We start from the raw sequence: 16942 nt of genomic DNA, 5'->3' as shown, positions 1-16942 counted from the left end.
TCCATTACAATGTGCAGTCATTGTGACACAAAATTAATGATCTAGTAGTATTACTGTCACATCAATTAAAAGAAGTATCTGTAATGTGTTTTAGTGAACATTGGCTAACTGATGAGATGTCAGCAACCACAAGTATACATGGTTATGTTATAACATCTCGTTTCTGTACAAAAATATCTACGCATGGAGGAACATGTACATTTGTGAAAGACAGTATCGGCTATTGCTGCCTAAAATCTCTCAAAAAGTTAGGAAAAGAAGGTGATTTTGAAATTTCTGCTGTAGAACTAATCTCAATAAAAACAAACTCAAACATAAAAATATTCTTTAACCAACTTGACAGTAGTGTTGACAGTATCAGGGACCTAAACATAACAGTTATAATATGTGGAGACTTTAACAAAGTTTAAAAGATAAAGATGATCTTATGGCTATTTGTGCAACATACAATCTGCTCCCAATTATAAATTAAAAGTGTATCCAGCACCACTATTGATATGATACTGAAACAAGGAAAGCCATGAATATGCACCTAGATACTTCAACACAAGTTTAAGCAACCACTATGCACAGCTTCTTGAAATATTTTCATTGCTGAACTTAACTAAACAAACAGAAACAATAAAAATAGGGAGAAGCTTCAGCCATAAATACATTGAATACTTTAGGAATTTACTTAATAAGGAAACATGGACTGAAATGTACAGACACAAAAACACAGATGAGAAGTTCAACATATTTATGGATATATTTACACATTATTTTAATATGTAATTTCCAGTTAAAAATCAGAAAATCAGGTGTAGTAGGCTGGTTGGCAACAGGCATAAGAAAGTCATGTGCTGAAAAATGAAGATTATGTTACATGTCCTAGTCTTCCATAGTACCCAATGAATTCCTTCGATATTTCAAGAATTATGAAATTATTCTTAAAAAAGTGATCAAAGAAGCTAAAGTAATGGCAAATGACTGTTACGTAAATAACTCCCATAACAAAATGAAAGCTGTATGGAGTATAGTGAAACAACAAACATACAATGTTTCTCCTCAAAATTCCAAAATTAAATTGAATTGTAACTGCAAAGAAATTAATGATCCTAAAGAAATAGAAAATGTGTTCAGTACTTATTTTAGCAATATAAGTGAGCATTTAATTGTTGAAATCAAACCTTGCAATACAAACTGCCCAGTATCATCTGTAAATACCAACATAAATCCTACTTCACTGTTTCTCTTTCCAACAACCCAGAAAGAAAGCATGTCCGTTGGGATAGGCTACAACCCTGCCTCACTCCATTTTCAACTACTGCTTATCTTTCACGTCACTCTACCCTTGAAACTGCCATCTGGTTTCTGTATAAATTGTAAACAGCCATTCACATCCTGTATTTTACCCCCACCACCCTCAGAATTCCAAAGAGAGTATTCCACTCAACAGTGTCAAAAGCTTTCTCTAAGTCTACAAATGCTATAAATGTAGGTTTGCCTTTCCTTAACCTATCTTCTAAGAGAAGTCATAGGATCAATATTGCCTCACATGTTCCTACATATCTCATCAATCCAAACTGATCTTCCCTGAGGTCAGATTCTACCAGTTTTTCATTCTGCTGTAAAGAATTCATGTTAGTATTTTGCAACCACGACTTATTAAACTTGCTATTTGGCGATATTCACACCTGTCAGCACCTGCTTTCTTTGGAATTTGAACTGTTATATTCTTCTTGAAATCTGAGAGTATTTAACCTGTCTCATACATCTTGCTCCCCAGATTGACGTATTTTGTCATGGTTGGCTCTCCCAAGGCTATCTGTCGTTCTAACAGAATATCATATACCCCCAGTGCCTTGTTTCAACTTAGGTCTTTCAGTACTCTCTCAAATTCTTCATGCAGTATTATATCTCCCATCTGATCTTCGTCTACATTCTCTTCCATTTCTATAGTGTTTCCCTGAAGTACAATGCCCTTGGATAGACCCTCTATATACTCCTCCCAGCTCTCAGCTTTCCCTTCTTTGCTTGGGACTGGTTTTCCATCTGAGCTCTTGATATTCATACAGATGGTTCTCTTTTCTCCAAAATATCTCTTTAATTTCCCCTTGTGGTGTATGCTTCTAAATTCTTACATTTGTCCTCTAACCACCCTCACTTAGCTATTTTGCACTTTCTGTCAATCTCATTTTTTAAATGTTTGTATTCCCTTTCATCTGCTTCATTTACTACATTTTTGTATTTTCTCTTTTCATCAGTAAAATTCAATATCTCTTGTGTTGTCCAAGGATTTCTACTAAGCTTTGTCTTTTTACCTACTTGATACTCTGCTGCCTTCAGTTCTTCATCTCCCAAAGCTACCCGTTGTCCTCCTCCTACATTCCTTTCTCATGTTCTTGTCAATCATTCCCTAATGCTCCCTCCGAAACTCTCAACAACCTCTGGTTCTTTCAGTTTATCCAGGTCCCATCTTCTTAATTTCCTACCTTTTTGCAATCACTTCTGTTTTAATCTACAGTTCATTACCAATGAATTGTGGTCAGAGACCACATTTGGCCCTGGAAATGTTTTACAATTTAAAATCTGGTTTCAAAAATCAATCTGAAACCTGTCGGTGTCTCCAAGTCTCTTCCCACATATACAACCTTCTTACGTGATTATTAAACCAAGTGTTAGTAATGATTAAATTATGCTCTGTCAAAATTCTATCAAGTGGCTTCCTCTTTCGTTTCTTTCCCCCATTCCATACTCACCTACTATTTTTCCTTCTCTTATTTTTCCGACCATCAAATTCCAGTCCCCTAACACTATTAAATTTTTGTCTCCCTTAACTATCTGAATAATTTATTTTATCTGATCATATATTTCTTCAATCTCTTCTTCATCTGTGGAGCTAGTTGGCACATAGACTTGTACTACTTTGATGGGTGTGGGCTTTGTTTCTGTTTCGGCTACAATAAAGTGTTCACTATGCTATTTGTTGTAGCTTATTTTCTTATTCATTATTAAACCTACTCCCGCATGACTGCTATTTGATTTGATTTTATAACCCTGTATTCACCTGACCAGAAATCCTGTTCCTCCTGCCACCAAACTTAGCTAACTCCCTCTACAACCATTTCCCTTTTTAAATTTTCTAACCTGCTTGCCAGGTTAAGGGATTTGACATTCCACACTCTGATCTGTAGAACACCACTTTTCTTTCTCCCAATAATGACATCGTCCTGAGTAGTCCCCATGTGGAGATCAGAATGGGGAACTATTTTACGTCTGGAATATTTTACTCAAGATGATGCCATTATGATCATTTAACCATACAGTAGAGCTGCATGCCCTCGGGAGAAATTATGCCTGCAGTTTATATAAAATTAAGAACTTTTACTGCCATAGTGAAAGTTATTAACTTCATTTAATAAAGGCCAACAAAAGTTCCATGCTATCACACTAGAATTAAGTTATTTCAACCTCACAGTTTATAGATGTCTCATGTCAATAAAATAAAATATATAACTCATTTCAGCTAAATAATAGGATGTAGAAGTGGGCAAGTTGAAGTAAACCTGCTTTTTACTTACACACTATCACTTTCCTGATGAAGTAAAACACACATTTCATGAAACCTATTTCAGATTAGATCACTGGTGCTACCACTTTTTCCACCATTACATAGTAAAAACGAAAGTCACATCCCTCCCCCTTGAGTGAGCAGCCTGTGTTGTGAGCTCATCACCCAAAGTGGTGCCACCTAAGAATGTTTTTCACTTTTTAAAATTATTTTTCAGTTTTTCTGTTGCTTCTGCTATGAAAGACGAGATTGGCACCTTACCAACAGTTTTTACCCCAGTTGTTCCTCTGTTGCTCTCCACTTTACACTGAAGGTGAGTGATACTCAGTTCTTGTACCTTACTTCATTAAAACTTCCTGACAAATGTGTGTACCAGACTGGGACTCTAACCCTGAGCTTGATCTTTCAGTGGCAGCACTCCAGATGACTGAACTATTCAGCCACAATCACAACCGCACCAATATAGCCAAGGCTGTGGCTAAGTCAGTGCACATATCCTTTCTTCCAGGAGGCTTAGCCCAGCAAGGAATGAGGGAGAATGACTGAAGTTTGGAAAGCACAAGGGGGATACTTGAAGAATTAAAGTTGTGAGAGCACGTCATGAGCCTTGCATGGAGGTCTACATCAGGCAGAGTACTGCTTGCAGAAGGCTTCAAGTTTGAGTCCAGTAACGTGCACCTGTGCACGCACACACAAAATTTCTTGTAATCAAATATTCCACCACTGAGTGAAAGATTAATCTGCATCCTTTGTGAAATTCTCAGACATATTTTCATTGATGAACTTTAGTATATTTTTGTTTAACCAAATATTTGCTACTGAAGTGTGTACCTGGAAAATGGCCCAGGCTACGAATGTCTAGGTGCAGTTCAATCCACTAAAACCTCTACATGTAACTGGATATCAATAACAGAAACAAAATTAATGCCCTTTATTTCTAACTGAGCAACACTGGAATGATCAGTGATATTAGCAATGATGTTTTAAAATGAAACAGTGTACCATAAACATTACTCCCTTATTTTCAAAATATGAGGATGAAATTGCTATGAATAGCTTGTTACCTAAACAGCATAAGTGTTAGACATGGGTACCATTAAACGCAATTGCAGAACATGTAATAACTTGAGTGATCTGAAATAGAAAAATAAAATGCAACAAAATGATTACAGATTTTAATAGCAGTGATACATACCTTCTCCACTTCATCATCAAAATGATCTTCAGACTGCCTCTCAGTCTTATCACGCTCCATTAGTGTGGCACGCTTAGCAGCCAAATAAAGTGAGCGCTTCAGGCGCATGTAGAAAACTTCCGTAATTGCTCTAACTGTGTAATCTGGTATAAATGAATGGCGCAACATGCTGTCCAGATTCACTGACTGAATAGAACCAATATTCTGTGGATTTTGTGTTGTTGGAGAGTCTGAAACATAATCAGAAAGTATGCAAAAATATAAGAACCAATGGTCTAACATCTGCTTCTTTACTTTGCCTCTACTGTCACTGATTCAATGAGACTGTGTGAATGCAGTTCCATCAAAGCTATTAAATTTAAATATTTACGTAAAGTTGGCCAACTTTAATGCAAAAAAGGACAGCAGATACAGTACTAACAATAAGATGATGTGTCAAAATCTAAAATGAGCTAGCAAAATCAAATAAACTTCTGTCACAGAAAGTAATAAACATATTTTATACTAGTACAATAAATGCTACTCATGCATGTTATGACATTCCATTATCGCTACTTTTTCAGTTCTCTTTTCTGTTCTAAATTTAGTCCCTTTTACCTTATAAGATTTTGCAACATTTTTACTCATTTTGCTTAGTGAATAGTGATTATAGTGCAAACATAATACTTAAATAGTAGCTCAGTGCAAATGGTGCAACAACAAAGTTCATCTACTACTTTTACTATCTCATTTCCTAATCTAAATCCCTAAGTATCATCTGATTTAATTTGATTATATGCTACTATCCTGGTTTTACTTCTGTTAATGTTCATCTTATATCCGCATTTCAAGATACTATTCATGCCATTCAACTGATCTTCCAATTCCTTTGCTTGCTCTGACAGAATTCCAATATCATCAAGAAACATCAAATTTATGAGGGTGATTTGGAAAGTTCTTGGAATTACCATGAGAGGTCAGTGCTAGTGCAACAAGTTGTTCACATGATATTCATTGGACTGTACACATGTGTCACGTCAGTGCTCTTGAAAGAGAGCTGTGGTGGTGACATGGCTCTGTTGTTGTTCCCACGTAGTGATTAAGTACTTTGTAAAGAAAGGTATGAAAGTAAAGCACATTCACACTGATTTCCAGAATACACTGGGGCACTCCGCTCCTTCATATTCAACTGTTGCCAAGTGGACAAATGAATTTAAATTTGGTCGGGAGACCTTAGATGATGATCCACACAGTGGTTGGCCAAGATGTGTCACAACTCCAGAAATCATTGCACAAGTGCACAAAATGGTCATGGAGGATCGTCGATTGAAAGTGTGTGAAACTGCTCACACTTTCCAGATGTCATCTGAAAGGGTATATCACATTTTAACCGAAAAATTAGCAATGAAAAAAATATCTGCAAGATGAGCATCCCGACTCGCGGAGCTGGATCAAAAACGCATTAGAATGGACATATCACAACAATGTTTGGCCCATTTTAGGAGAAACACACAAATTTTTTTTGACAATTTGTGGCCACGGGTGAAACTTGGGTGCACTACTATACCCCAAGAGACAAAACAACAATCAAAGCATTGAAAACATGCTGATTCTCCGCCACCAAAGAAAGCAAAGACAATTCCTCTGGCAGGAAAGGTCACGGCATCAGTATTCTGGAATGCGAAGGGCAATCTGTTTGTTGGGCAAACAATTACTGGAGAATACTATCGTAATCTCCTGGACAAATTGCAACAAAAGATACACGAAAAAAGGCCAGGCTTAGCAAGAAAGAAAGTCATCTTCCATCAAGACAAGGCACACCCACACACAAGTGCCATCGCCATGGCAAAATTACACGAACTACGGTACGAATTGTTGCCACATCCACACCTGATATGGCTTTGTCAGACTTCCATCTCTTCCCAAAACTGATAATTCTTCTTGGTGGATGAAGATTCACTTCAAACAAAGAATTGATAGCCGGAGTTGACAACTATTTTGCAAGCCTGGAGGAAACTCATTTTCGAGGTGGGATCAAGGCACTGAAACATTGTTGGACGAAGTGCATTAATCTACAAGGAGACTACATTGAAAAATAAAAAAAAAAGTTCAGTGATGTAAGTACTTTTTCTCTGTTCCATCCTCAAAACTTTTCAAACCACCCCTGTATTTCTTCTCTCTGAACTTCAGTTCCCTCTCCTATTTTTTTTGTCTCCTTTTCTGTTGCTCAATGTACAAATTGAACATCAGGATTTGTTACAGTTATGTCTCATCCCCTTTTCAGCCCCTGCTTCCCTTTCATGCCCTTTGAATCATAATTCCTATCCAATGTCTGTGCAATTTGAATATAACCTTTTGCTTCCTGTATTTTATCCCCGTTACCCTCAGAGTTTCAAAGAATGTATTCCAGTCAACATTGTCAAAAGCTTTCTCTAAGGCTACAATTCTATCATGTAAGTCTGTCTCCCTTTAACCTATATTCTGGGACAAGTAGTAGCATCAACACTGCCTTGTGTGTTCCAGAATTTCACTGTAACCCAAACTGCTGTCCTCTGAGGTCAGCATCTGCTAGTTTTTACATTCTTCTGTAAATAATGGATGTCAGTATTTTGTAATCATTAATTATTAAACTGATAGGTCAGTAATATTCACACCTGTCAGCACCTGCATTCTTCATAACTGGAATTATTACAGTCTTCTTGAAGTTTGAGGGTATTTCATCTGCCTCATCCATCTTTTACACCAGGTGAAACAGTTTTGTTGTGGCTCTCTCCCCATAAGATACCAGCAGTTCTGAGTGAATGTCTTCTACTCTAGGAGCTTTGTTTCAGCTTAGATCTTTCAGCATTCTGTCAAATTCTTCTTGCAGTATCCCACCACCAATCTTATCTTCATCCGTTTCCTCTTCTCTTTGCCTTCAAGTTCATTTCCCTTGTATGGTCCCTCTATACATGCCTTCCAGCTTTCAACTTTTTCTACTTTGCTTAGCACTGGTTTTCCATCTGAGTTCTGACATTCAAGGACTTGCTTCTCTTTTCTTCAAAGGCCACATCAGTTTTCCTGTAGGTGACATGTATCTTTCCCACAGCAATACATGCTACCTCACATTTGTCCTCTAGCAACCCCTACTTAGTTATTTTTGCACTTTCTGTCAGTCTCATTTTTCAGGCATTTATACTCACTTTTGCCTGTTGCATTAGCTGTATTTTTTCATTTTCTCCCTTCATCAATTATGTCCTCTATCTCCTGTGATACCCAAGGATTTCTACTAGGCCTCGTCATTTCATCTATTTGATCCTTTTGCTGTCTTCACTAATTCATCTCTCAAAGTTAACCATATGTTGTCTATTGTATTCGTTTCCCCTATTTCACTCAGTTGTTGTTTAATTCTTCTTTTGAAACTCTCAACAACCTCTGTTTCTTTCAACTTATCCAGATGCTATGGCCTTAATTTCCTACTTTTTGCAAATTCTTCAATTTTAATCTACAGTTGGTAAGTAATAAATTATGGTCAGAGCCCACATCTGCTCTCTGGAAATGGCTTACAGTTTAAAATCTGGTTCCAAAATCTCTGTCTTATTGTTATATAATCAATCTGAAACCTTCCAGTGGCTCCAGGTCTCTTCCTCATCCCCCCCCCCCCTTTCTCTCAAGATTCTTAAACCCAGTGTTAGTGATGATTAAATTATGCTTTGTGCAACAATCTACCAGGCAACTTCCTGTTTCATCCCCCCTCCCCCCCCCCCCCCCCCAATCGATATTCTCCTACGACTGTTCCTTCCATTCAACTTTATAGTATCCAACTCCACTCCCCCATCACATCACTATTAAATTTTGGCTCCCTTAACTACCTGAATAACTTATTTTATTTGATCATATGTTTCTTCAATATCTTCATCATCTGCTGAGCTAGTTGGCATATAAACCTGTACTGCGGTGGTGGGTGTAGATTTTGTGTGTATCTTGGCTGTGATAATGCTTTTACGTGCTATTTGTAGTAGCTTACCTGCATTCCTCTTTTCTTACTCTTTGTTAAACCTACTCCTGCATTACCCCTAACTGATTTTGTATTTAAAAATCTGTACTCACCTGCCCACAAGTCCTATTCCTCCTGTGACCAAATATCGCTAATCCGCACTATATCTGACTTCACTCTATCCACTTCCCATTTTATATTTTCAAACCCACCCACCTACCTACCTACCTGATTAAGGGAGATAACATTCTATACTTTGATCTGTAGAATGCCTGTTTTGTTTCGCAGTGTTCTAAGCTAATACAATACTTTGCAACACATGAGAGATATGCCTTATGGATTTTCTCTGTTGACTAGGTGACTTGGTTATATTATATGCAGGAGTAAATTTTCTTACAAGTATACAAAGTGTATGGTCAGTACATACTTCCACCAGAGGAACTCCAAGATCTGCCAGCACACAATTAAAAGTAGAACAAAAGCACTACCTAGGTTTTGGAAACATCATGAGCAAGGGCAGAAAGAGGGATAGGTTATGGAAGACTCGAAAGAAAGGCACGTCGCTCAGATCCCAGGATACGAATGATCCACCTGTTGTGAGGATGAGGGGAGAAAAGGTAAAGGTGGGAAGCATCCAAGAGATTATGAAGCCACATTAGAACACAGGTAATAGCGTCAACCTAGTGATGATGAAAGGATAGCGTACCTTTTTTTTTTTTTTTTTTTGGGTGAAGGACACCAGACAGCGAGGTCATCAGTCTCATCGGATTAGGAAAGGATGGGGAAGGAAGTCGGCCGTGCCCTTTCAGAGGAACCATCCCGGCATTTGCCTACTAAATCAGAATGGCCGGACGTGGGATTGAACCGTCGTCCTCCCGAATGCGAGTCCAGTGTCTAACCATTGCGCCACCTCGCTCAGTCGCTATAGTGTACCAAGTAAAGATGGATTAAGAGGAATGAAATGAGAAGGGGAATTAACAGTTAAATTAAGAACCATAACAAATATGGAAAAGGAGAAAGGGAAAGGCCATAAATAGAGAAGGAAAGATGCAGATAAGAAATTATGAGAAGAAATAAAGTAAATATTCAAATGTTCATTATATTTGTTATGTCAGTGTAAATGATATTTTTGCTTACACCATTAAATTCCCTTACTGTCACAAAAAGTGTTCAAATAAGATATAAACAAACAAACACCATCCAAACAGGCCTTGAAGGCCCAACAGTACCGACCGGTTGTTTCATCCTCAGCCCTTAGGCGTCACCAGATACAAATACGTAGGGCATGTGGTCAGCACACCGCTCTCCTGGCCGTTGTCAGTTTTTGTGACCTATGCCACTACTTCTGAATCAAGTAGCTCGTCAATTGGCCTCACAAAGGCTGAGTGCACCTCGCTCGCCAAGAGCACTCAGAAGATCTGGATGGTGACCCACACAAGTGCTAGCCAAGCTTGACAGCATTATTTAAAGATATGGTATAAATTAATTAATTTCCATATATACATGTCTGCACCATTTCCCATTAGCTCTGCCAGAATCTGTGCAACTGTCTCAGTCCATATAGTCTTTCCTGTTACACTGTTGTAAATTCCTCTTCCAACCTATCACCTGTTCTGCATTAACACTATCCATCTCACCTGATACAACTATTCATCCATGTTGAGCTGCTTAATTTTTTTTCAGAATCACAAGGTTTTTGTTTGTACAGATGAATTAATTTTCTATTAAATAAGGCACAAATAAGGGAAGTAATACATCTGACTATTGTGGTGTTAGTTAAACTGGCATGCTGGCCAACAATGAATATAAAATGTGCAGGTAGTATATACAACTACTTCGTTGTAGTATTGTATATGATGAAGTGTTTATCATTATGCTTAAATATGTTTACATGAATGGCTTACCTACAACTCCAACATTTTGTGCAAGAGCTTGAGTGCCGAAATACGTAAATGGTCCACTTTCAAATACCATGCTTTCTTGCCCAACTGTCACTTCAACACGGCCTTCTAATATTAGAACAAAATAGTCCACTGGTTTACCCTACAAATAAAGCAAACATTTTATGAAATATTATGTATGCGGTTGGTGCATAAGTTTATAGTGTTTTTACGTAAGTTTAATAAACATAACAGAGACATCAGTCACCAATAATAGATTTCCTTCACTGCTTACAACAGTCTGCCAATGTTGGGATAATTTTTCTAATCCGCCACTGTGGAAACCGTGTTGTTTTGAGGTAAATAACACATCAAGCAATGTTCGGAGTGCGTTTCATCAGGAAAAGAAGTTCCCTGAAGATTGTTTGACAGAGAGTGAAAAAGATGAAAACCTGAGGGCACAAGATCAAATGAATAATGTGGGTACACAATGACATCTCAGCCCAACTTTTGTGTAGTGTTTTTTGTCAGTCTAGCAGAATGTGGGCAGGTGTTATTGTGGAGTAGCACGAGTTCATTGTTTTTGGACTGCACTAGGGAGACATATTTGTTGACAGTAAATGTCCAGCAGTGATGGTTACGCCTTGGGGAAGTAATTCATAGTACACCACAGTGTTACTGTCGCACCACATGCATAACATTATGGGGAGTTGCTGCTTTGGGCTCAACTGTTGCTTTCTTTTCTTCTTGTTAGCGTAAAGACACTATTTCTTGTCATCAGTAATGATACAGGATGGGAATGGTCAGTATTGTTCGCAAGCCAATTGATGACGTGCAAGCAGAGATGCGTGTATGGCCACTCGCTGATTTTTGTGATTCTGGCTTAGGTCACGCTGTACCCATACACCCGATTTTTGGACCTTCCCCATTGCATGCAAATGTTGCTCAATGGTTGAGTGATTACAGCTGATCACATTTCCCAGTTTTTGAGTACACTGATGTGAATCATTGTAAATTAATGTGTTTAAGTGATCATCACCAAACCCCGAAAGTCTTTCTGAACGTGGAAAGTCACTAATGTCAAAATAATCCTCCTTAAATTGAGAAAACCATTTTCTTCCCATGCTCTGTCCAGTGGGATTACCCTTATAAATGGCGCAAACGTTTCAACTGCCTGCACTGCTGTCATCCCTCTATTGACCTCAAACATAAGAACATTTCAGAAATGTCCTGATTTCTCCACTTAGCACTCCATTTTCTAGCATCTGGAGCTCCACTCACTATCTCCAATGACAAAATGACAATATTTAAACTCAAATAGGAACAGTGAATTACAGAAAATTTGCTACTGATAAATAATCCAACAGCAATCAGAATACCAACATCCAAAACAGAAACAGTACTTAGTAAAAAAATAATTATTATTTAGAAAGTGGGTGGAAAAGTGTGATAAAGGGCATATTTACATTCCCATCCACACCCTGAGATCATTATTCAAGATGGATAAAATACAACAATGAAAATACTAAAGGAGAAAAGTATATGCATAGGGTAAAGGAAAGGAAATGATATAGAAAGGAAATGAAACAGAAAGGAAGTGGAAAAGAAAGTAAGAAAAAAATGAAATAAAAAGAGAAAAAAAGATGAAGAAACAATAGCACATCAAAGATATGATGAGAATAAACACAAAAATTTTAAAAATACAGGAGAAAAATACTGACAATGAAATGTTTGCAATGCAACTAAGAAGGGGACCAGCAAGAATGTAAACTTGAGTATTGAGGAAGTGTAGTAACTGATAAAAGAAGACAGTGCTATGTTGAAGCCCCAAAATGAATACATTACTTAATTGTGTTCTGCTCAGTACATCATGAAGGAATGTCTTCAAGCATTTCGGACAAGTAAAATCAATGTATAGGTCTACCCTATTGAAGAGAATTAACTCACAGGAACTACTTCTATAGACTATGTAAACAATTAACTATCAGTCAATTGCCAAATTCTATGGTGCTTACCACATGGTACAAATGAACGCAAAAAAAGTAAGAAAGCTGTAACTTTTAGACAATAAGCAACAGATGCTTATCTGTTACCGCTCTTTTAATATTTACTGCAAATCATTCTGCAATACTGAAACTGTATGGTTCTAGTAAAATATCTAGTAATGTAATATAGCACCCAGTGACAGGTGACAGAAGAAACTGTGTAGGATTGAGTGTGTTAGCATTACATGAAAATAAAATCAAACAGCATTTTATGAAGGGCAACTGCTGGGAAAGAAGATTCATTGATTGTTTCTCTAATGAATGTACTCTATTGATGTTCAAGTGCTGACAGTTTTAGTGGATGATATGGTGTCTGGTTTCAGGGGGCGAATGCTAAATGCAGGTTTCATTGCCAGTGATGTTTAGCTAGGGTGTTTCAATAGAATTTATAGAGTTCCTTGCCTTTTTTGTTTCACAGCATCACATCACCATAATCAGCACTTACTAGACACTCAGTTTCAAATACCTCAGCCAACTACAGGGTTATTACAAATGTCTGAAGCGATTTCACAGCTCTACAATAACTTTATTATTTGAGATATTTTCACAACGCTTTGCACACACATACAAAAACGCAAAAAGTTTTTTTTAGGTATTCACAAATGTTCGATATGTGCCCCTTTAGTGATTCGGCAGACATCAAGCCGATAATCAAGTTCCTCCCACACTCGGCACAGCATGTCCCCATCAATGAGTTCGAAAGCATCGTTGATGCGAGCTCGCAGTTCTGGCACGTTTCTTGGTAGAGGAGGTTTAAACACTGAATCTTTCACATAACCCCACAGAAAGAAATCGCATGGGGTTAAGTCGGGAGAGTGTAGAGGCCATGACATGAATTGCTGATCATGATCTCCACCACGACCGATCCATCGGTTTTCCAATCTCCTGTTTAAGAAATGCCGAACATCATGATGGAAGTGCGGTGGAGCACCATCCTGTTGAAAGATGAAGTTGGCGCTGTCGGTCTCCAGTTGTGGCATGAGCCAATTTTCCAGCATGTCCAGATACACGTGTCCTGTAACGGTTTTTTTTTTTTTTTTTTGCAGAAGAAAAAGGGGCCGTAAACTTTAAACCGTGAGATTGCACAAAACACGTTAACTTTTGGTGAATTGCGAATTTGCTGCACGAATGCATGAGGATTCTCTACCGCCCAGACTCGCACACTGTGTCTGTTCACTTCACCATTAAGAAAAAATGTTGCTTCATCACTGAAAACAAGTTTCGCACTGAACGCATCCTCTTCCATGAGCTGTTGCAACTGCGTAAAAAATTCAAAGCGTTTGACTTTGTCATCGGGTGTCAGGGCTTGTAGCAATTGTAAATGGTAAGGCTTCTGCTTTAGCCTTTTCCGTAAGATTTTCCAAACCATCGGCTGTGGTACGTTTAGCTCCCTGCTTGCTTTATTCGTCGACTTCCACGGGCTACGTGTGAAACTTGCCCGCACGCGTTCAACCGTTTCTTCGCTCACTGCAGGCCGACCCGTTGATTTCCCCTTACAGAGGCATCCAGAAGCTTTAAACTGTGTATTCCATCGCCGAATGGAGTTAGCAGTTGGTGGATCTTTGTTGAACTTCGTCCTAAAGTGTCGTTGCACTGCTATGACTGACTGATGCGAGTGCATTTCAAGCACGACATACGCTTTCTCGGCTCCTGTCGCCATTTTGTCTCACTGCGCTCTCGAGCGCTCTGGCGGCAAAAACCTGAAGTGCGGCTTCAGCCGAACAAAACTTTATGAGTTTTTCTACGTATCTGTAGTGTGTCGTGACCATATGTCAATGAATGGAGCTACAGTGAATTTATGAAATCGCTTCAATCATTTGTAATAGCCCTGTATATATAATTATGGAATTTCTTGTAAAATTTCTGGAAATCAGATACAATTGTCTCCATAAAATGTCTGCTCCTTCCAGTGACTCCATCAATCAGTTTCAACAGTTTATAGCAGTGCTAATGATTAAAGCTTCACTCCTCATTTGAACTTTATCTAGTATTGAACTGATCAATTATACCCACTCTTAGCACTGGTATTTTCCCTGCTTCACCTTCAGAAACCAAACTGATTTAATAGTGAATGTACACTTGCCTCATAGAGTCCACATTCTAAAAATGCTTCTCTGTATGAATCTAATAAGTGGTGGCTGTTAGAATTCTGTTTCTCATTGTTAGACACCACACTCTTTTACTCAGTGCATAAATGAAGGCATGTGATCTATACCCTTAACCAAAAACAACAAACATTTTTTCTGCACCACATTATTCCTTAGTTACTTCAATGGAATTTCTTTTTCAGATTCAGCAATTACACAGAGAAGCTAAGAAGAATAAAATAAACTAAAAGAAAGTGAAACTGATGATGGTGACTGTAATAAGTGGCAGATCCAATTCATTTAGCATATTTTGGCTCATTCCAATGAATGTCTGTAAAATAAAGAATTACACTATATCACCACCTTTCCTAAAGGTGAAAAAATATTTTCAAAATCATTCTTACCTGAGAGTATATTATTGTCTGAGGATCGTTGCGTGCTTTTTCTTTATTTTTAACTTTGACATGATAAATAATATCCTGTTTGAGCAGTCTTCTTAAAATTGTTTCAGATATTGTTTCTGGTTTGAAGGCATCAACAGCTGGAAGAAAATACGCAGTTATTATTGGATTAATGAACAAGAAATTTGTTGGAGATGTCATTGCAGTTTAAGAACCTAAGCTATTACTCAACATTTCAATGGTTCAAAAATGGTTCAAATGGCTCTGAGCACTATGGGACTCAACTGCTGTGGTCATCAGTCCCCTAGAACTTAGAACTACTTAAACCTAACCAACCTAAGGACATCACACACATCCATGCCCGAGGCAGGATTCGAACCTGCGACCGTAACAGTCGCACGGTTCCGGACTGCACGCCTAGAACCGCGAGACCACCGCGGCCGACCCAACATTTCAATATTTACAATATACCTCTTAGTACATAACTGTCACAAGTGCACTAAATATGGGTAGATTTGAGCTTACTTTTCACTGTAACTTCCTTTCTCTGTTAGACTAATGATTAATGGCCCAGAGAAATAAATTCATACTTTACTACCTCACTCTTCAAATGAAATTTTTGTTGCAGTCAATATAACAATTTTTCATAAAAGTTAAATGTACACAATTTTTAAAGATTGTGACCATTGAACTTTTAATTTCCTCTCAGTTTTTAGACATAAGAATTGGCAAATGATAAACGTAAGAATAAATACACTATATGGCCAGAAGCTCTGAACACATAATTGGGTGATATCCTCCATGTGACAGCAGGTTATGCATACACTGAATGCAAGTGTAAGTACAATACATCAACACCACAAATATATTTCTGTCAGACTGATGCAATTGGGATAACTAAGAATAAACACATTACAACTGTGTGGGTCTACCATTTTGGGCACATTCAATTTGAGATTTTGCACGAGTTACATATTCCTGTTCTACTTTCAGTTATTTCAGTTATGTGAAAGCATCATTATATAAGCATAAGAAGTCCACTAATTTGAAAAACTGACTGACTTGCTAGATAGCTGGATTCACTGACCACTCCTAGTAAATACCCATGTGTGTAGCGTCATTGCAAAGGTCATGGCAACTATTTTTTTGCCTCAAAAATGATAATGAATTTAAAAAAATTCTGAAATGTATGAATGGAAGGTTAGTTCATATGCAAACATTAGAGGTAGGGAGATGAATGAACACAAAACCATAAAATCCAGCATTAGAAAAAACATGAAAAAAGTTCATCATTTCAAAAGTGTTTTACTGTTACTTGCAACAGTACACAATAGTACATTATGAACTATGCACATTCCACAGCATCAGGAGTCTCCCCAAGAATCCACGGTAATGTGATGCGATGCTAGATGGCAGTCCTTTCTAGGAGAACGCAGCGTGAAGAGTGACCACAGTGTGAACTGAGCAACCATTCTAGATGATTGTTACATGCCTTTAACAGTGCTCTTACTTAAAGAATGCAGATGACTGCATAAGGAATGTGCAACAATGCCATGAGGAGCTTGTGGAAGTGGTAGGAACTGCTGCTCTACCATACCAAAGGGTTGCTCAGTGGGTAGATGCATTCAGGCTCAGCAGAGCTGCAATGGCCAAAATGCACCGATACAGGTGGCGTGTCAGTGTGTGTACAGGCTGTGTTCATACCCAGATTCCCCAATGCTTGGAGTGCAACAGACTGTGAATGCTGCAGGTTGGATATATTATGAAACTTGTCATGTGCATGTAGCGCATTATGAGGAGGAAGGGGACAATATGCTTGCTAGAAT

The 16942-nt window shown here is 38.1% G+C and overlaps 1 protein-coding gene across 2 annotated transcripts in view; it reads right to left on the bottom strand.

The window, feature by feature from the left end:
- The window catches only part of LOC126260239 (unextended protein), a 504460-nt gene that overhangs the window by 17067 nt on the left and 470451 nt on the right, over positions 1–16942 (bottom strand). For both annotated transcript variants that reach the window (XM_049957553.1, XM_049957561.1), the window contains exons 9-11: positions 15120–15256; positions 10608–10746; positions 4749–4978 (exon numbers count right to left, since the gene is read on the bottom strand). In XM_049957553.1, coding sequence (XP_049813510.1) covers positions 4749–4978; positions 10608–10746; positions 15120–15256 — 506 coding nt within the window. The remainder of the gene's footprint in view (positions 1–4748; positions 4979–10607; positions 10747–15119; positions 15257–16942) is intronic.

The sequence above is a fragment of the Schistocerca nitens genome, chromosome 1 (genome assembly GCF_023898315.1).
Source record: "Schistocerca nitens isolate TAMUIC-IGC-003100 chromosome 1, iqSchNite1.1, whole genome shotgun sequence".
NCBI lineage: Eukaryota > Metazoa > Arthropoda > Insecta > Orthoptera > Acrididae > Schistocerca > Schistocerca nitens.
Note: the sequence above shows the minus strand (reverse complement) of the source record. Positions and strands in the feature narration are given on the sequence as shown.